This window comes from Sinohyriopsis cumingii, chromosome 14 (assembly GCF_028554795.1).
Source record: "Sinohyriopsis cumingii isolate HCF-2022 chromosome 14, ASM2855479v2, whole genome shotgun sequence".
Taxonomy (NCBI): Eukaryota; Metazoa; Mollusca; class Bivalvia; order Unionida; family Unionidae; genus Sinohyriopsis; species Sinohyriopsis cumingii.
In genome coordinates this window covers 10,667,693-10,689,083 of record NC_142974.1, presented here as the reverse complement: position 1 = coordinate 10,689,083, position 21,391 = coordinate 10,667,693, and the positions used below count along the sequence as shown (strand labels likewise).

The following is a 21,391-nucleotide window of genomic DNA, read 5'->3' as shown; positions in this document are numbered from 1 at the left end:
ATTTTGAGGAGCGCTAGACGATCGCAAACCGAGTAGATTTGTAATTTCAGAATAGAAACGTGTGGTCCTGTTGTTGTGTTTATAATATATGTTTACTCCAGCTTGCATTTGCTCGCTGAAAAGAGTGAATGGATAACGGACTGGATTATAGGTCGGTGGTTTCGAGTTCAAATACAATCGGATTTGCTTTTATCTTTGTATTTTAAACCATGATCATAACGCTTTCTTCTTTAAAAAAATTAAAATAGCTTCTATTTCGACATCTAGCATATTTTATCTTAACAAAAATCATGAGATATGGTGTCGAATGTTTCACTAGCTGTTGTATTAGACAATCTGAAAATGGATGCAAACGTATAACAAGCTTTCCTGTTATTCATACCTCTTGAAAATGGGTCGTCTAATATAAGGGTTTACAGATCATTTCAAGTAGAAAACGTTATCCCTGACCTGGAATTCTTTTATTAGAAATATGTAGTCTTTCGTGAACAATATTATTTAGTCAAACACTTGACCTCAGGTCACATTTCAGTTTCTTAAAAAAATAATCCCGGGGCCCCGAGTGGCCGAGTGGTTGGGTGGTCTAAATCGCTCGCCGTTACGGATCCCTGCTATTTCACCTCTGTCTGTGCGAGTTCGATTCTTTTCCTCGGCCAATATGCGTACATGAGAAAGCTTGCTAGTAGCTTCTTGCAGTTCTGTGGTTCTTTCCAGGGTTTTCGAGGATTTTGCACCGCCATATATACTCGCCGTCATGTATAGCCTATTTTGTGCGGGAAAATGGTGTTAAACCCTACAACAACAACAGTAATTAAAACCAATCCCTAATAGACAGAAACATTCTAGAAAGATCTCAACGTTTAGAATATAAAATATTAGTTATTATTTAAAAGTCTGTTACTAAAATTATAATAAATAAGGTGGACTGTGTCAGGCACTCCGAGTGAATTGTAGGGAATTCCAATACCTAGACCAATGATCTTCATAAACATGTTTACTTCTATTAATAATGATAACAGTTTATTAAACCATACACATACAGAATATTTTATCTATGTATCAGTTATTGACAGAATAAAATATAAAAATCAATAATTCAGGTCAAGTTACAATTGAACTTGATTTTGAGCAACGTTAAGTTAAATTACAAACGTTAAATGAAATGAAAAATTAAAAAATACCTAACACATAATGAAAATTAAATAAACATAACACATCCCCTGATAAAGGAAAATAAAGCTTTGAACAGAAAGAGTTCTTTTTACATTAGTCACATATTCATATGATAAAAATTATATAAGATGAAATGTTATGAATGACACAAAGTTTAAACGAATTAATACGTTATTTCTATTCACGTGAAAGTGCATCTGCAATTAAATTGTCTTTTCTCTTAACGTTCATAATGTCATTATTGTATTTCTGCAAGATGAAACTTCACTTTGGTAATTTATGATGTTTTGTTTATCATTTTCCCAATGAAAGTATGGGTCATGTGATCACTAAATGCAATAATAGGAGAAGGAACTGAACTAATATACACAAAGTAAAGCATTCCTTCTCTATCGTGGAATAATATCTCAAATACGTATGTAGTTTATTACTAAAATAGCACACTGGATGACTAACACCATTTTTGTCATATTTAATCAATACTGAAACAACGCAAACATCACTTACATCAATAGACATTGTAAATGTTTGACTGAAATTTTAAGCTAAAAGAACTGGTGAACTCCTAAGTGTGGCCCCTTAACTTATCAAAGCCTCCTGACACTTTTTAGACCAATGATTTTTTACTCAGTAAATTTTTCAGGGGTTCAGCAAATATGGAATGATTGCAACAACAGTTTCGATAGTTTCCAGCCATACCCAAAACTCACATCAGTTATTTCTTGCTGATAGAATCAGGGAATTCAGAGATAGCCTTGACCTTAGCATTAGTAGGTTTAACTTGTCCATGCCCCATGATATGTTATATAAATGTAACCCAAGCAGGCCAGAACTCACTTTTGGATAAATTAATTGTCCAATTTGCATCTATGAATCTATCAAAGAATTTCCGAATTATCTCTAAATAATATTTCCAGGTGTCGTTGTAGATAATGACATCATCAATGTAAGCATCACACTTATCTAGACAAGATGTAATCATGTTCATTAAGCATTGAAAAGTACAAGGCCAACCATTCATTCTAAATGGCATCACTTGATATTGATAAAGTCCATCTGGAGTCCACGAATGCCGAAATTTCATTTGCCTTTGTGTTAGTGGAATTTGGCAAAATCCTTTCAGAGGGTCAAATGGGGTGATGTACTTTGCATTTCCAATTTTAAACACCAGTCACGCATGCCAATGTGGTAGCCACATAGGATATTGTAAAATATATTTGGGTCAATTCCAATTTATGGACAAATTTCTGAAGTTTTAAATGTCATTTTTGTGAGTTACATACAAGAGTATTTTGATATGGGTAGTATGCATACTCCTTTGAATGTCAGGAGAGCAGTTGTTTTCTGTTTTTGAATTTTACACAGTTTCTCAAGTCCACTAAATATCTTCGCGATTGTTGAATAAACGTGTTTTGTGTTTACTGGCATTCTCTGATAAATATCTTGCCCGGATACCCACTGCCTGTTCTATCAATAGCTAGCTAATAATTGAAGGATTCAGTGTCAACACGTCCTATTGTTTCATCAACATGCTCATTAATGTCAGCATAATGTCTTTCACATTGTGTCATCTATAGTATAAGCTTCATTGTCCCACTTTAGTTATAATTTTTAGTTTACAGCTTATACAACAAGTGACATACATATCAAATTGATCTACTAAGAGGTACTGAACATTCTTTTTCAGAAGATTTGGAGCTGCCATTTTTTTGAGCCGAGATATTTATTTTCTTTTATCTTAAGATAATTAATTTTTTCAAACGATATAATTAACATAATTTTGGTTTTATTTTAATATTTTCCAGCTATTGACAGACGGGCATTTAAACAGTATCAGGCCCCTGCCCCAGAATATTAAAGCTTAGTACCTTGTATAATAGTGGTATATTATGGTACGTATCGTGGTATGTTCAGAAATACCACGGGATACCACAGTCCAAAAATGTTCGATGTACCCAGCTCGACTTATCATGGACTATGACTGAGGAGTGGCACTAAAATCCTAAGTTGAGAATAATTAAAAGAAAGGCGGATGAAAAAATAGTCACCATGTTATTATCCCGAAACTTTGTGCTTCCTTTTCCTTTCTAACTTCACAAACATTGGATTATCTGTTTGAATGGAATGATCAATGTTTTATTTGGTTTAAACGAAGTATATGTTAAACAAATAAATGACAACGATTTTATTACCAAAAGTAAAAAAGTAACAACAAAACATAATGCTGACAGTAACGAACTAATACTACTATTTCAGGAGCAACAGCAGCAACAGCAGTAACTCATGCTGCTACTGAAAAAGATACTGACGACAACAGCTATGAAGGCACATATACCTATTACTGTCCTTAGTTTGTATTATTATTATTATTACAGATAATAAAACTAAAACAATGGGCCCAATGGGAGGGAATCTTACCAATGGAACTTCCGATAATGACCCACATATGGAGGCTGAAATGCAAGAATACATGAAGAACAACTCGTTCAAAAAATGGGAGGCACTGGAAAACGAGACCTTGGCAAGAGAGTTCTACTCCTCGATGGACGATGGCTTTATTGTACGTAGGAGGTTTTTAAGAAGACCGTTATCGAATTGATTCACTTATGCCTGGAAACTTGATATGTTAACTATTACAAGCTGTCAAGTTATAGTGAGCCTAGCCCACACGTCGATGTTAATGGTTAAGTGTCACGCTGATTAAGACAGAATGTAATGAGATATTATCTACAAAATTGTGCACTATTACAATGACAAATATATATTAAGTTCATCTAGGTGTTTGATATCTATATATGTGTAATAATAAATAGTCGATCATATCAAACATCCAGTTTTTAATTTTGTATTTTCTGTTCAAATTATTGTACACAATAGTTTCGACATTCTTTATATCGCAATTTTAAATCTGTCACAAACAATTCTATACTCAACTTGTTTTCCTTCAAGAGTCTGTCGTTTTTTGAGTCTGAATGTTCAATCAAATTAAGCTTTCAGCTAAACTGTCGACGTTTTGGACTGAAGTTCTTATTCTAATAAGGTTCACTGACATGGAAAAACTCACACAAATCTTAACTGGTATTATCGAGACTCGTTAACATTCATTATCGTTTGTCATTGACATATCAAGTATTGAAGTCTTCATTTTAGGTCACATAATGATCACATCTGCTCCCTTTCTTACGAGCTTATATTATCGCTTAATGAACTGATACTGTACTTCATGTGTAGTTAGAGCAGTTTTTATTATTACCGTATTTTATGTGTAGTTATGGTAGTTATTATTATCATTACTGTATGTTATGTGTAGTTATGGTAGTTATTATTATCATTACTGTATTTTATGTGTAGTTATGGCAGTTATTATTATCATTACTGTATTTTATGTGTAGTTATGGTAGTTATTATTATCATTACTGTATGTTATGTGTAGTTATGGTAGTTATTATTATCATTACTGTATTTTATGTGTAGTTATGGTAGTTATTATTATCATTACTGTATTTTATGTGTAGTTATGGTAGTTATTATTATCATTACTGTATTTTATGTGTAGTTATGGCAGTTATTATTATCATTACTGTATGTTATGTGTAGTCATGGCAGTTATTATTATCAATACTGTATTTTATGTGTAGTTATGGTAGTTGTTATTATCATTACTGTATTTTATGTGTAGTTATGGTAGTTATTATTATCATTACTGTATTTTATGTGTAGTTATGGTAGTTATTATTATCATTACTGTATTTTATGTGTAGTTATGGCAGATATTATTATCAATACTGTATTTTATGTGTAGTTATGGTACTTATTATTATCATTACTGTCTTTTATGTGTAGTTATGGCAGTTATTACATTTGTCATTACTGCAGGCCACTTTCGCCTACTCTTCCATAGCGACGAAGTTGGATTCGACATATCTAGAGAGTTTCGGTCACCAGAAGGATGATCTGATCATGTCCTGCAAATGGCAAGGGATGCAATGTTCACCTGAGTATGCATATCAATCATACATTTGCACACAGGCATGCACAAGCACGTTCATTTTCACAACGCCTCCTGAAATCTCTTTATTTTAATCATAAATAACCCCGCTGACACACTGTTGGAACCGAAGCATTACTAGACTGACCAAAGCACCTGAAAAACTAGCAAGCGAATAAACAAACCAAAGAATACAACAAAAGTTAGATAAATTTCACATAGTAAAGGCCGCTTGTTCTGGCTGTTCATGACCTAAAATCCACTGAGATCTCGCGGTGTTTTTACTTTCCTCTGGCAGAGTACATTATAATTCAGACTGAATCTAACATTGGGGAAATTAAGAATAGTAACAGATTGAATCTAACATGTACATTATGATTGGGGAAATTAAGAATAGTAACAGATTGAATCTAACATGTATATTATGATTGGGAAATTAAGAATAGTAACAGATTGAATCTAACATGTACATTATGATTGTGGAAATTAAGAATAGTAACAGATTGAATCTAACATGTACATTATGATTGGTGAAATTAAGAATAGCAACATGTTTTAACATGTAGATTTTGCATTTTATTACAATAATAGCTGAGAACAAATTCAGAATTAGTTTTTAAACAAAACCCAGACTGAATTGGAAAATATGCACATTCGAATTAGAATCTTGAACATTTCTGGGGGAAAAAAAAACAAAAATGAAACTGCTGTATTGGTTATTTTGCATTAGACACGGTTCCGGTTGATCAATTTTTATTTTTTTTGCATACTCGAACTTTACCTTTTATCCTACGTTAGATTCGACAATTCTGTTACAAAATATTCTCTCGGAATTAATCTTTAGGAATCTAGAGGAATAACTATACACTTGTTACTGGTAAAATATATTTTTCTCTAAATCAAAAAAGTCACCTACAACAGAGAATTATTCTACTAGTCATCTTTTTGGCTAATTGACAATAATAACACAACAGAAAAGGTATGGACGCTTGGAAGATTATTTCGTATCACTACGGTTGTTGTCCTGAACGTCGAACCTTTACTGTATATGTCAAGCTTAATTTCGATTGTTCAGTTTAATACAAGTCCGGGTAATTTTGTTCTTTTCTTTTTCTGCTTTTAAATATAATTCTACCTAGTTTTGATATGATCTGGTTGTAAAATTTGGAACCTAATAAAAATAGTGCATGCTAAAATTTAGAACATAGAATAATAATAATAATAATAATAATAATTGCGATGATTATATTACATGGCGCAGAAATTTCCCATTGGATGTATGTTGCAGGCGCTAGAGTTTTTGAATGCATTCACACAAATTTATGCGATGAAGAATTCAATAAATTACAAATGATCGAATAATGCAATCCTTAATGTCCACTTTAACTGCAGATAATTTACAATATGATTTTCAATATACTATTGTTAAATTGTTTGTGAAAATTTACCAAGACATGGATACCAACACACAAGAACTGCTATGCACTGAGCTCTTTGAACAACCGCAATTCAGCATGCGGTATCATCATGCTAGTCCCACAAATCAGGACTCTGTTGGTTTGCTAGGACACGGGGTATCTGATCTCGCCAGTTTATGAACTCTGCAAGCTATTGTAGATTATTTTTTCCACAACTCAAAAGCGCATATATCGATCGTTTTAACATATTAAACAGAATTTCTCACGGCTCTTTAAAAAAAGTCGGTTGAAAGGGCATTTTGAGGATCTGTACAGCATATTACCACATCAAATCCGGTTATTGACAATTTGTAGACCCGCGTGAGAATAACAGATCCCTGCCTATTATGTCATTTCGAATATTCGGGCTTTAGGGCCGGTGAAAGGGTATTTTGCGCACCAAACAAACTTGCCACATTACGCACTAACCCATTTTGAGGCATAGCTTATTATAAACTGTTCATTAGTATATGATTTGTTAATTTCATCACTTAGTTTACATATTTAATTATAATAAGTAAATAACTTACAGTGTATTTCATATTTGGCTTCCCTCGAATCTTGGTGTCCTATGCGGCCGCCTAGTACGCCTATTGGGTTAAAGCGGACCTTTATCGGCGGATTATTGGATATTCAATCAATATCGAGGATCCAGTCAGACGCAACTTCTTTGATTTAAAATTGGTTTGGTCATGTGACTGAATCGTCTGTGAATTGGTAATTTGACAGTCACCTGACGAATATCTCGTCATTTGACTATTATTACGGTTAATGGCTGCTTCAAATTACAAAATGGATGGATTGATTAACAGTGTTCTGAACAATTTTAGTATAAAAGCCAAATGTTGTTAAAATTTTACAAATTGCAGAATTTAATGAATGGTTAAGATCTTATCTCAAGCCACCCAACATAACAGTACAGGTTTGGCGACTAAATTATAGGACTATCTTACTTTAATAGACAAATGTTCCCGATCATAGACGGCTACATCTCCAATTCAGTTGCAAAGCGTTAAAAATACAGCTTGCAATTTCTCGTTTTGAATTGTTTCTAGGAACTTTACCTACATATGGAATATGAAACACGGGAACTGCTACACGTTCAACTCGGCGAATGACCCCAATCCTGCGTTGTCCATAAACTACGCCGGTCCGCTCATGGGTATGTATTTTGAATAAATATGGCGCCGTACATAAGGTCTGGAATGATAACACGATTTGCCAATGATTGGCTGATAAATAAATTTAGGTCACCTATACACTTCTGCCTTGGCACCCCAAACATAAGCTTATGCCACTGAAATATGCGCATCATTCCAATGACTTTATAACAGTTTGTTTGAAAAGAGGCATTATTTGTTTTCCATTACAGATAGCGAATAGAATGCACTTTCTCAGAAAGAGAGCGCGTTGAGAATGTCATATGACCACATTTTCATATGCATATATCTTAATCTCTTCTCTTTCTCTGCCCCCTTTCTCTCTCTCTCTTTATATATATATATATATATATATATATATATATATATATATATATATATATATATATATATATGTCTCCATCCGCTTCTATAATTAATTCTGGATTGATGTCTATCTCACATAATATTGTTTTTAACTATATCCTTCAGTTGTAAGCTTTCTGTCAAAAAATATTTAATAAATATTTATATTGACAATATTTCCGAGAACCGAGAATTGATTTGTCAACAGCTCGTAATTATTACTTAAGAGACCGTTGACCGATTAGACTGTGAGCCAACGGACACTTGGTAAGTGGCCATTCAGATGGCTGTGCCACCTGTCAATTAAATATCATCACAGAGAGCAATAAATCATTGACCAGTTCGCTCCCCAGCTAGTTGTGCAGCGTTGCATAATGGTTGGTCGGACATGGTCTTACCCGACCAAGTAATTTAAATAGAAAAGAATTTATATGCAAATACCTGCTATCCAACCAAGTAGGTTACACAGAAAAGATTTATATACAATTTCCGGTCTCGATAAGTTTAACATTTTCATCCAGTTTTCATGAAACTTACAGAATATAGCTATGCTTTATGTTTTAAACGTTGAGAAAACTTCTCGAAGCTAAAGAAAGATGGTTTTAAAGAAATGTATGTATGCGTACCTGTAGGTCATCTTTCATCAGCTTATTTGGCCAAATATCCGCTGACTGACGTCTGGTCCCATGATACTTCTATTTCTGTAACGCGTACAAATTCATCTTGTCATCCTGCTATAACGTTTCAGTTATAGGCTTGGTAATCAGTCTGCGGTGTTATAGTATAGTAATACATTTGGAGTATGCGCATTTGTTTATAGCTCTCTATTTTATATAATTTTTTTTAGATTTTTGTGATTACTTGTTTGATGATGGGAAGTCGGTGCTGTCTTCAGACCGAAATAATTAGTCAATTACCTGGTGGAAACGTCACAGTGTGAAATGTTACTGAGTTTCCATGATTCCATAGTTTACTTTTGGTGAATTCAGGTCAGAGCCGCATGAGTGTTCCTGTCGCTCAATAGTCCGTATTAAAATTGTGTAAATTGATTGTGCGACTCCAGGTGGAGTATGTATGATTGGAGACAGGTAAATTATACAATGGGATAAACAAGAAGTGACTGTTCCGTCGTCGGCAGGTGCTGGTTATTGTTGCTACGGTGGTAAATATGGTATAGAGCTACAGAAGAAATGTGGCTTGAACTTATGATTTGACTGACCTAAGGTGGCGTAATAAAAATAGTTCCCTGTATTAGGTGGTTGAGTTATATTGTTTCACGGCATGAAATACTGGTGGTACGTTGCGGAAAGTTAATGAAGAGAACCACGCAGTTGTGAGACAGACAATTTGGAAGGTGTGAGATTTTTGGTCATGAATTAATTAGAGTAAAATTATTTTTAGTGTTGACGCGTTGGTATTTCCAGCTTATCACAGTAGTTGTATAGAAGTCTTTGGAATCATGGAGAACTAATGACTTCTAGCGGGATTCATGCCAGGGTTAGACATCGCTCGGTCAAGAAACCCAATTGATTGTTACAGGATCTTAGCAAGTTTTCACATCATAATCTTTAATGTTGAAAAAAGTTACAGTGCTAATGAATTGGAAGCGCGTAGTCGACGGCTCAGCTGAATTGAAAATAAAATGTATTAGGGCACATACTGAAATCGAACTGAATGTAAGTAATACAATTTGTTTCTTGCACATTAGGTCTGGCCATAGAGTTAAACATCGAACAGGAGGAGTATATCTCTGCACTGTCCCCTGAGGCTGGGGTTAGGGTTGTCATTCACAAGCGCGGAACCTATCCTTTCCCCGAGGATGAAGGGATTAACATTGCTCCGGGCTATATGACATCACTCGGACTAAAAAAGGTGAGAACCAGATCAACATATTTTGGTATGCATCAAGGAATGCATGCTATAGGTTTCACGTCTAAATAAACATAGTTACGATCTAAGAACACGGAACACGTTCTTAAGTCTGTTTTCTGGTTCATAGATTTCTTTACTATTCTTATGGAATTCTATCAGTTAGTGACAAGACGTACAACAAAGAGGATTGAATGAACTGTCATTTTCTTCTTGACTGTGGATGTGTGAATAACACCGAATATACACATGAGAGAGAGAGAGAGAGAGAGACAGAGAGAGACAGACAGAGAGACAGAGACACTGAGAGAAATTTATTTATTGATTGTTGGATATGTGTTTAACTTAAACTTGTTTACTAAGACTTTTTAGTGCTGAAGGGATCTAAATAAAGTGCCTTGCTTGTACAATGACAAATCACATCAGACAAAATTCTTCACACCTACAACGTTGCATCTGTACGGTCATCAACATCAATATTTTATTGTAATAATAATGCTCGTGCTGTTGCATTCGGACACAAATATGTTATTGGCTTCTTTTCAAGTGGGTGTTGAGCCGGAGCTTAGCACGAGTGTACTGCATTCCACCGGACAATTCTGTTAAAAGCAGTTTCCAAGGAACATGGCAATAATGATCAAATGAAGTACTGAGCTGCGACGTTATATTGTTCCTGCCAGTCTGCGTCAACTAATCTCAAAGGGACAAACTTACATTAAATGAAGCACGATCCCAATTGCAAATATTATCTCTTGACACACAAGTCCTTTAAGAACCCAGTATTTTTGTTGTAGTGTTTTGTTTTTTTGGTGTTTTCTTTAAACATCGGAACATATACTTTATACGGGTAAAGTTACTTCACGTCTGTGTGGCCTCGAGCCCACTACTGATTGATTTAGAGCTGTATATTGTTGACTGGTGCAGAAGAATATTTTAACACGGACGTTTACGATGCACAGATATGAGGGTCTGTTGAGGGTCTGTACTCTACAATATTTTGACACTAATGTTTACACTGAACATATGAGGATCATTACTCTAGAATATTGTGACAGCTGTTTACACTGCACAGATATAAGGGTCTGTACTCTAGAACATTTTGACACTCACGTTCACAGTGAAGAGTGACAGAAGTCCATACTTCTACTGTGGCTCAAGGTACTATGTTGGCCAAGTGGTTAGAGCATCCCCCTTGATGTGGGAGGTCTCGGTCGGGTCGTAGCGAAGACATAAAAAATGGTACTAACAGCTGCCTCGCTCGGCGCTAAGCATTAAGAGGTTAGTGTTAGGACTAGTCGGCCTGGCGTCAGGATAATGTGACTGGGTGGGACTTCGTGCTACATGTCTGCGGCATGATGTCTCAGTGCTAGACATCACTATATGCTGCCACATTGCAGATATCGTAGTGATATGACTGAACTTTTTTTTAACGCTACCTTCAAAATCCAACACACACAGAGACACACGGATATTTTAGTTGCGTTAAGGTGACTGGCTGATTAAAAAATTATTCATTGGAATTACAATGTGCAAGTTGACTATATGACACAATCGCTAATTATTGTTGTAGGGTTTAACGCCATTCTTCAGCACAAAATGAGATCTACATGGCGGCCAGTATAAATGGTGGAGGAAGAACCCGGGAAAACCCGGGGAAAAACCACTGACACAGGAGAAGCTACTGGCAAGCTTTGTCACACACCCATATTGGCTGAACCCGAGAATCGAACCGACGCAGATAGAGGTGAGATGGCAGTTATCCGTAACGGTGAGCGCTTTAGACCACTCGGGCTAGAATGTTATCACATCGCCACGTTCCAGGCTATTGAAGCATCAGCGCACTGAATATTAAATTCATTTAAAATACCATTCATTCGGAACACTCTATACATTTGATCTTGTAATAGAACTGTTAGGACTATTTAGGATTTAATTCATAATATTGAAAGTTTTTTTAAATGTTCACTTTGTATTCTTGGGAAATAACTAATTTGTTGAATTTTACAAGACTTATTGGTTTTCTCTCTTTTCTGTTACTTAATTCAAGACCCTAGCATCGTAACAATAGGATGACATAAAAATTGGTTCTTTATAGAGAAAAAGATAAAGAATGAAGAAAACCAAAAGAAATACGTAACTGAGCGTTTTTAAAATATGCACTAAACGGCATACCATTTAGGCTAATATCTACATTTTGATTGGGACTAATCCGATATAAAAATAAGATTGTAAAAGGGCTGTCTGATTACAATTAGTGTGCTGTTAAAAATTAGCGCTAAAAACGGTTAGGTAAACTAACAAATGAAAACACGACTGTAAAAGATGCCAGTCTTAATATTTAAATAATCTTGTAGCAATATCATACAAAGAAAGTTTTTATATTAAGATGTAAATCATCGGTGGAACCATTTAATATGTTGTCATTAAAGACTTGTTCGAAATCCCAATTTATCTTGTAACAACGTCCAAACAAACCCGATAACCTGAAATGGTCAATGATGTAGAGTGTTTTTATTTTTCCATAATGAACAACACATGTGTATTTTTATATTTACTGCGCACATTACCGAAACGATTTACTAAAATCATATAAGAAGCATATAATAAATAATATGACTGCACTGTGTATTTATCTCCTATAAATGAATTGATATAACAATAATGCCAGGACAACAGGTGTTGACATATGAATTATTAAAAAAATCCGCGTAAACCAGCTATCTTAACTTGTGTATAAATCTTAACTATTACAAAACTTTGCTAATAAAAAATTATAGCCAGTCCAGTCTTTTCTCAACTTTTGGGAGAAAACACTTATCGTTATATCAGCGAATGATTTCTGTAATAAACGCTTGAGAGACGACGACGGTTGTATTACAAGAGGTACTATGTATAGCTAAGCAAATACGTTCGACCACCATCTGCACTATAATTTCTCGAACGCTGATTTGTAATAGCTAGTCTGTACACCTAGGCTACCATCCAAATTTAGTTGTCTGCTTTCAAATTTTGCCATGATCTGATGGGCTACTTTAATACCAGTATTTCCGAGTAAGGCACTCATCTCCAACTACATTGGCAATTTATCCTCTTCATGATCTAATATGCTGCTGTACACCTATTACTAAATCAATTTAGCATATGTGGAGCAAATATGTTAGCTCTAAAAGCTGGAAAGCGATATAATATATGAATTTTATATTAAATATGACCTTTGAATAATGTATTTTAATCTATGTGAAAAGATCTTGTCTGATAAGGGGCAATAGCTTTAATGACATATTTATTCGAAAGTCCTGTTATTTTCTATCTCAGACTGTAGTGAGCCGCCTTCCCCCGCCTCACGCTGACTGTGGCAAAGAAGGAGTGGGGGTAAACTTCTACACCGATACATTTGGAGTGGAGTACACGAAACAGACATGTGTCAAGTCCTGCTACCAATCAATCATCATGGATAAGTGCAAGTGTGCCTTTCCATTCTTCCATGTGCCGCCTGAGGCAGAAATTTGCAATACGTCCGCTCAGTTAGGTTGGTCGCCTATTAAATATTCAACATGAAATAAACGTACATTTCTTCTTCTTCATCGTCGTCTTCGTCGTCTTCGTTGTCGTCTTCTTCTTCTTTTTTTGCAGACTACCATCAAATGTATTGTTGCAAATTAAAGTAATCCGTGAATGAAAATTTCCGTGCTGTAAAATTAACATATATTTGATGCAGCTTCACACAGTCTGGAACATGCAACTCGGTGGTATGTATTCTGCCGAAGGATACATCGCTGATGGTGTTTTTAATTCAGTGGATATTGGCATTGTCCTTATATGTACTTGGTATTACTGACTTCATTTTATTAGCTGTCATTCCTAATTTCGGACACAGTCGGCTGCAAAAGGCATTCACTTTTTATATGTGGGATCCCAGTTTGGTATACGTAACTTTGCACCAATAGGAGTGTTCGCTCACTTCGCTTTTTTCATTAACTGTACTCCTATTTGTACTCCTATTTCCTCCACTTACAATGCGACAGTACGCTACTTACATTGCAGTCGAAAGAGAGAATAAGCAGGCATAAATAACATGTGCTACTAATCTATACCAAAGGATAGAAAATATTTTTATCCACACTAAGTGTAACAGAAGATAAAACAACAAGCAAATTTTATTTCCAATAGTGCATATTATCGCAATTTTATTTCCAATAGTGCATATTATCGCAATTTTATTTCCAATAGTACATATTATCGCAATTTTATTTCCAATAGTACATATTATCGCAATTTTATTTCCAATAGTGCATATTATCGCAATTTCGCCCTTCGGAGTATCTGTAAAATTAGCGAGTTTGCTCAGTCTACCCGGATGCGGGAGGTCACTGGTTCGAACCCCGGTCGAATCATACCCAAGACTTATACAAATGGCACTAACAACTGTTTCGCTAGGCGCTCAGCATTAAGAAGTTAATATTAGGACTGGTCGGCCTGGTGTCAGGGTAATGTGACTGGGTGGGACATCATGCTACATGTCTGCGGTATGATGCCCCAGTGCTAGATATCACTATAAACTGACACACTACAGACATCGTAGAAATTAAAGCTACGTTACAAATCCAACTATCACACACACAGACAGACAGACACACGCACTGTCTACCATACTATTGTAGGAAACATATCAGTTTGAACAAGACACTCCACCAGTTACTCTCTGCACAAGTGAGGCTACATAAGGACATCGACTGTGAGATTAATTTTATTTATAGCCATCATATTTACAAATGCTATGAAGGCAGATTGCAGTCCATCGATTTAGCTTAATGACCCATACTTACATAATGGTGGAATTCAGAAGGAGAATTAAGTACCATCGTTCACAGTTACACCATTCTGTATAGCGTCTGTGCACCTAGTTCCGGATAAATTTTTTATATTTTTATACATTTAAATTTGATTGTCTCTTTGTTTTTTTGTTTTTTTATCTGTCCCTCATTCTGTATGCATCTATGAAGCTAATATGTGTATGTACGCCATGCAATGTATTTACACGATGCAGTGTATGTACACGATGCAGTGAACTTAGATACTATCTGTCTTTCTTCTTTCAGCAGTTTGCGTTGATAAGCTCTGCCAGACCGATATGGAAAAATGCAACGATCAATGCCCTTCTTCGTGCGAGTGAGTATAGTGCATAAATTAATTGATATGTTTTGATAGTCGTTGCCACTCATTTCCGTTAATAATCACTATCACTTATTTATGTTTGATTGTCACTATCACCCATTCATGTTATATAGTCATGACCACTCATATTCGTTGAATATTCAGTATCACTCATTTATGTAATTTGCCACTATCACCCATTCATGTTATATAGTCATGACCACTCATATTCGTTGAATATTCAGTATCACTCATTTATGTATTTTGCCACTATCACCCATTCATGTTATATAGTCATAACCACTCATATTCTTTGAATATTCAGTATCACTCATTTATGTATTTTGCCACTATCACCCATTCATGTTATATAGTCATGACCACTCATATTCTTTGAATATTTAGTATCACTCATTTATGTATTTTGCCACTATCACCCATTCATGTTATATAGTCATGACCACTCATATTCTTTGAATATTCAGTATCACTCATTTATGTATTTTGCCACTATCACCCATTCATGTTATATAGTCATGACCACTCATATTCGTTGAATATTCAGTATCACCCATTTATGTATTTTGCCACTATCACCCATTCATGTTATATAGTCATGACCGCTCATATTCTTTGAATATTCAGTATCACTCATTTTCGTTGAATATTCAATATCACTAAATTTCGTTTAATAGTGGACCTAGTGGTTAGAACGTCCGCCTCGGATGCGGGAGGTCGTAGGTTCGATCCCCGGCCCAGGCATACCAAAAACTTATAAAATAGTACTACCATCTGCCTCGCTATGCGCTCAGCATTAAGAGGTTAGTGTTAGGACTGGTCGGCCTGGTGTCAGGCTAATGTGACTGGGTGGGACATCATGCTACATGTCTGCGGTATGATGCCCCAGCGCTTGACATCACTATAAACTGTCACACTGCAGACATCGTAGCGATATGACTGAAAAATGGTTAAAGCTACGTTAAAAGTCGAAATCACACACACACACACACACACACACACACACGATCACTTGTCTATGCTTGATAGTCATTACCGTTCATTATCGTTCTTCTTAACGAAGACTTTATACATATCGGAGTACATGTCTTAATCTCTTAATCACTATTGACCTTTGTCAAAATAAACAAAAACCATCAAAAGACGCACTTTAAACGACGTAACATAACCTTTCCTGTGTTCAACCAGCATTGGACAAACTAAAAAAGGTGAATTAAAGTGCTATAGTCACGCTCAACGTTATCTATCAATACATTTTTGTGATTATGCTTTAGAAAAGACAACAATTTGACAATGACGTACTGCCAGTTTTGTTGTTTACGATTACTGCAAGGTGTACGCAAATGTATGATGATTTTGAGCATTATATATATATATATATATATATATATATATATATATATATATATATATATATATATTAAATGAGATGAGATGAGAGAGAAAACCATAAAGTTTTGTAACATTTAAAAAATAATTTATTTCCCTGGAATACAAAATGAAAATTTAAAAAGTACTTACAGTATTGAGAATCAAATCCCAAAATAGTCCAGTTGGTGAAAATGGGTTTGTGAATGTGAATATCTATATCTATACATATGTATTTAATGAAAAGCATTTTGGAAATAGCGTGTTTATAGTTCTTGTAGTTGGTTCTATTAGTTCGATTACAGGAAAATGTATTGTGGTATTAGCGTGTTTTGCAGTGTCATCGCTTATTGTCATAAGGTCCTTGGAAATGCAGGGTCAACAACGTCCTTAAGACAAACCCACGCAGTATGTTTGACATATTTCTTGTTGCCTCTCGGTTTGATACGAACCTTTGAACTGGCTGTTTTATAACACTGATATGTTATATTATAATCAAATAAAGTTCTTTAATCGTAAAGTCGGTAAAAATACTTTGTTTAGACATTTTGTATCGATGTATATACATATTGTATATTTTGTTACAAAGATAATATAGGCCTAAACATTTCAGTAAACTATCCTGAAACACTAATGTACACTCAGAGACGCAATATCGTGGTGGGAAGTCATATCTGATCCATCAAAGGTTACCACTTTGACTGATTACACATACTATAGTTCCACAGTGTGAAAAGTGGTTTATTTGCCAGTATTGTAGCTTCATTTTCGTTTCCTGAACACAGTATTGGAAGAAAGTTTTGTAAAAATATAAAACGACTGAAGACGTACATATAATTGAAAAAGTTTTTATCATTTTCCTGTAGTAATGTTATCCTGGCAATGCAGTTTTTTTTTATTTCTTCTTATTATATTGATCAAATACAATTTATTACTTTTCGAGGAAAATGGTCATATCTTGATTTAATAAACAAGATTAAAACTGTCTTATGATTTACCTCCGAGTAATCCGACTTCAGACAATCCAAGTTATTCTACTCCAATCGGAAGTAATTGAGAATGGTCCGAATGAGGCTAGCTGCAATCGGTACATCGTCAACTCTTTTCGATGCTAGTCGAATAACACCGGCTGTCTGAAAGAAACTCACTGAGAATATCCTCTTCCTTTTCTATCGCATGCTAAAAAAATAAAAACTCATATGTAATAATGGTCCTTTTGAATTGCTCTTAAGCTCTGGTTGTTATTACATCAAAATAACGTCATAGCGTCATAACGAATAGATAATATATCATCCCTGACAGCATATCAAGCTATAGTTGCAGTTAATTGAAACAGAATTTTAATAAAAATTTGCAGAAAAATATCTTTAAAATTTAAACGGACAGGTATTTCATTGATTGTTGAAAATTGTCAAGTATCATTTTCAAGACCTTCCTGTTTTGCGACTTTCTTTACACATCTAGCCGGATTTTGGTCCGCTAGGAACTTATCAATTTGGGAAGTATCACCGTAATTACCTCAAAGTCTCTGTCAGTGAGTCGATTATAATCGAGTCTCATCGGAAAGAGACGATGATATTCTGAATGCAAGAGACTCAGAGGCAGTCGTAGTGATACTTTCCGGATTTGTTAGGCTTATAAAACGATAGGTGTTGAAAATAAAATTAGGAGACATAAAAGTGTAAATGGATAATAAAATACCTGTAATTTTTATTGTTATTCCTGCAACTCTGTATTGACAAAATTTAAGAAATCATTCGGTTTCAATAGCACGCATTTATTACTTACGTCACTGTTAATGATGGACGTCATGAAGTCCTTGTGACGTCAATAAGGTTAAAATAACATATAAACAACATTGGTCTTGACGGCAATTCAAAATGGCCATTAGGAATGTATCTAGCATACGATGGTAAAAGCCGAGGATGTTTCGATTGTGGCTATTTGTATACCTGACGTCATGTGGTTACCAATGAAGATGCAAATGCACTGGTGGCTACTGTGGTATTTCTGAGGTGCTTTTCCGATCATCGACGGAGAGGTCATACCATGTTCCGATTGACAGGAGGCATACAACTCTAATCTTCGCATTCGATAAAAGAGATAAGGCGATAAACCTCGTGACCTTTGGATTATCAACGATTGTGAACATCGTTTATTGTCGATTGTATATATTCTTAATAAACTTTATTTGCCTTTCATTTTTAATAATACCGAAACAGGGCTTTTCAAAATTGCTGATACTGCAAATATGATTACTTTCAGTGAGTCAAGGTTTGAACCAGTGATGTCAATCTCAAAGTGGCCCTCGGAACAGTACTCGGTAAGTTTTAACCCACCATCTCTTTAAATTTTTAAATAAATAAATTTTTAAATAAATAAATAAATTTTTAAATAAATAAATAAATACAACTCAGTCATTTACGGAGTTAATCAGTTGGCCAGTATTATGTTAGGTGTTTAGGCTCTAATAAACAGTAACTAAGAAAGAGTGAAAACAACAAGCTTTGACAAATTTAACAAATGATTTTTTTTCCCTTGAAAAATACTGTGAAAATGAAGAAAAAAAGAACTTACCTTTTAAGAAATGAAATACAGAAATCCAAAAATAATTTACGAATTAAATTTTAGAATTCCTAGTAATGAAATGTTCTAATGAATTTAAGTTCGAGTCCCAACAAAAAATCCAAAATACAGTTCAATGACGTATACTGTAGGCAGTATAGCGCTGACGCGTTTACAGTTCTTTGTGAACCACAGAAAATAATATTCCGGTGTTTGAATTCCAAATATTTTTTAGAGGAATGTCTAAGAATTCCGTATGAGCACTACACTATTTCCAGGAAAACGAATTAATCTTTTAGAATCCAAATAATTTGAATAAAAATTGAAATATAACTCCAAACTGGTCACAACGAAACGAACACGTTGATATCAAGTTGGGTTTTTTTGAAGCTTAAACGGAGAAATATCTCTCTAAACATTACTATTAAATCTAACTACTGCGCAATTTCTGAAAATCTAGAATTGCGAAAGAGAGACTGTTTGTATCTAAAGACACGTATTCCCAATATGACCTTGATAAAAACCAATAATTTTACTCCGAGAATGAAATAAAAATAGAAAGCTTTTGACTTGTTACAGTGATTTCTGAATCAAGGTCGGGAACTAAATCAGCTATACAAACAGTGTTTCTTTTTTTTTGGGTGTTTATGAAAAGAGTTAGGTCGAAGTGAATATTGTGAAATAAATGCTAAATAAAGTAAACAAAATTTCATTACTTTTGACATGTAATGAAATTAATATAAAAATATTTTTAAACTTACAAACAATTAAATTAAATCAAATATACATAACACCAGCAACTCCTCTGTAAGGGTCAGCTATTAGGTTTGAAATTATCTGGTATCTTTGCAAACAAACCCATCTGCTAAAGAGTCAGAGTAGAGTTAGCATTTTCTTTGATAAAACATTGAAATCTAGAATAATGGATGACTACGCAATATGCAGATTTAGAAATTTAGCGATAGGTGCCACTCTTTAACCCTACGTAATTAGGTAAGCAACAAGAAAATATCCTGTTATTAATACACAAAACAGTTGCTAATGCAGCTTCAAAGATTTCTACTTTTTTAAATGACACAATGTTCTCGCTTTAGGAAACCATTATTAAATTTAATATTCTTATCAAGCTGAAAGTAGCTTTTAAAAAGATGACCATGAGAAATTACAGCAGATTTGTCACAACCCCTCTTCAGTATTAGGGCTAATACGGCAGAAAGGTGGACATTTAGATTTTAAATGACTCACGAGGCCTCACTTGGCAATGCCGAGAATCTAACAAACATGAACAGCTCAAGGTAAAATATGTAACAATTACACTTCACTTTTAAATTATTACCTTAATTTGGTCTGTCACAAATGCCTTCTTTATTGCATAACATTAGATTTAATGTCCTAATGTGATACAGTCTCCTACCAGTTAGTCCTGTGTACTTATATGTATTCGTTCTTCTCTTATCACCCCTTCTCATTCCCTCCTTCCCACTTCCTGTGTCGCTCCTTGTACTATTATCCTTCTCCTGCGCACTTCCTGTGCTAATCCTTGTACTCTGCTATTCCTGGTACTATTCATCCTTCTCTTTCTAGAGCTTAGTGCCGTCTCTACGTGCACCCTGGGAGATTCCTGTAGAAAATATAAGAGACGTACATCCAGTTCCCGTTACTTCTCTCACAATCCACCGCTCTCTCACGGACGTCTTATCAGAGAACTTACGAACACTTTAACAGGAGATTGCTCAATCTAACGTCTCTCATTCCATATGTGCCTTACTCTACATACAAACAATATTAGGCTACTTAATGAAGTTTCGTAGAACACGCACAAACATTAAATGTTACACCTGACACAACAATCTAACGTTGTTACAATAATCGTTCACAATGCACGTGTCCTACCAACAATAGAATGATAATTATCAAAAGTAAATACATATGTGTATACAAATGCACTCTGTCTACTTCACATAATTCTTTTAATACATACTGATAAATGCAAATACATATCCCAATTCAATTTTCTCTAATATTTTTGTATATTATTCTCTAATGATTCTACGATATGTTAAGTTCAATGTCCTATACGTTCTGATACACAACATAAGCCCTACTTGCACAAATCAACACAAATCTTCGGCTGAGAAACTTCCTACCTCTGAAGCTTTATGTTTCTCTCCCAGTTCAATTCATCTTTCCCTTTTGTTTCGGAGTGGTCTTTCCCCGAGAATTCTTTTTGGTACCTCCTTGTATCGTCCGCTCTTCTAGAAAGGCCTGAAAACCACTGAATAATTTTACACAGG

The 21,391-nt window shown here is 34.8% G+C and overlaps 1 protein-coding gene across 1 annotated transcript in view; it reads left to right on the top strand.

The window, feature by feature from the left end:
* The window catches only part of LOC149783237 (acid-sensing ion channel 1-like), a 46,414-nt gene that overhangs the window by 9,665 nt on the left and 15,358 nt on the right, over positions 1-21,391 (top strand). Inside the window, exons 2-8 of the mRNA XM_089931444.1 lie at positions 3,549-3,733; positions 5,050-5,171; positions 7,674-7,780; positions 9,832-9,995; positions 13,308-13,521; positions 15,092-15,161; positions 18,798-18,855. Coding sequence (XP_089787570.1) covers positions 3,549-3,733; positions 5,050-5,171; positions 7,674-7,780; positions 9,832-9,995; positions 13,308-13,521; positions 15,092-15,161; positions 18,798-18,855 — 920 coding nt within the window. The remainder of the gene's footprint in view (positions 1-3,548; positions 3,734-5,049; positions 5,172-7,673; positions 7,781-9,831; positions 9,996-13,307; positions 13,522-15,091; positions 15,162-18,797; positions 18,856-21,391) is intronic.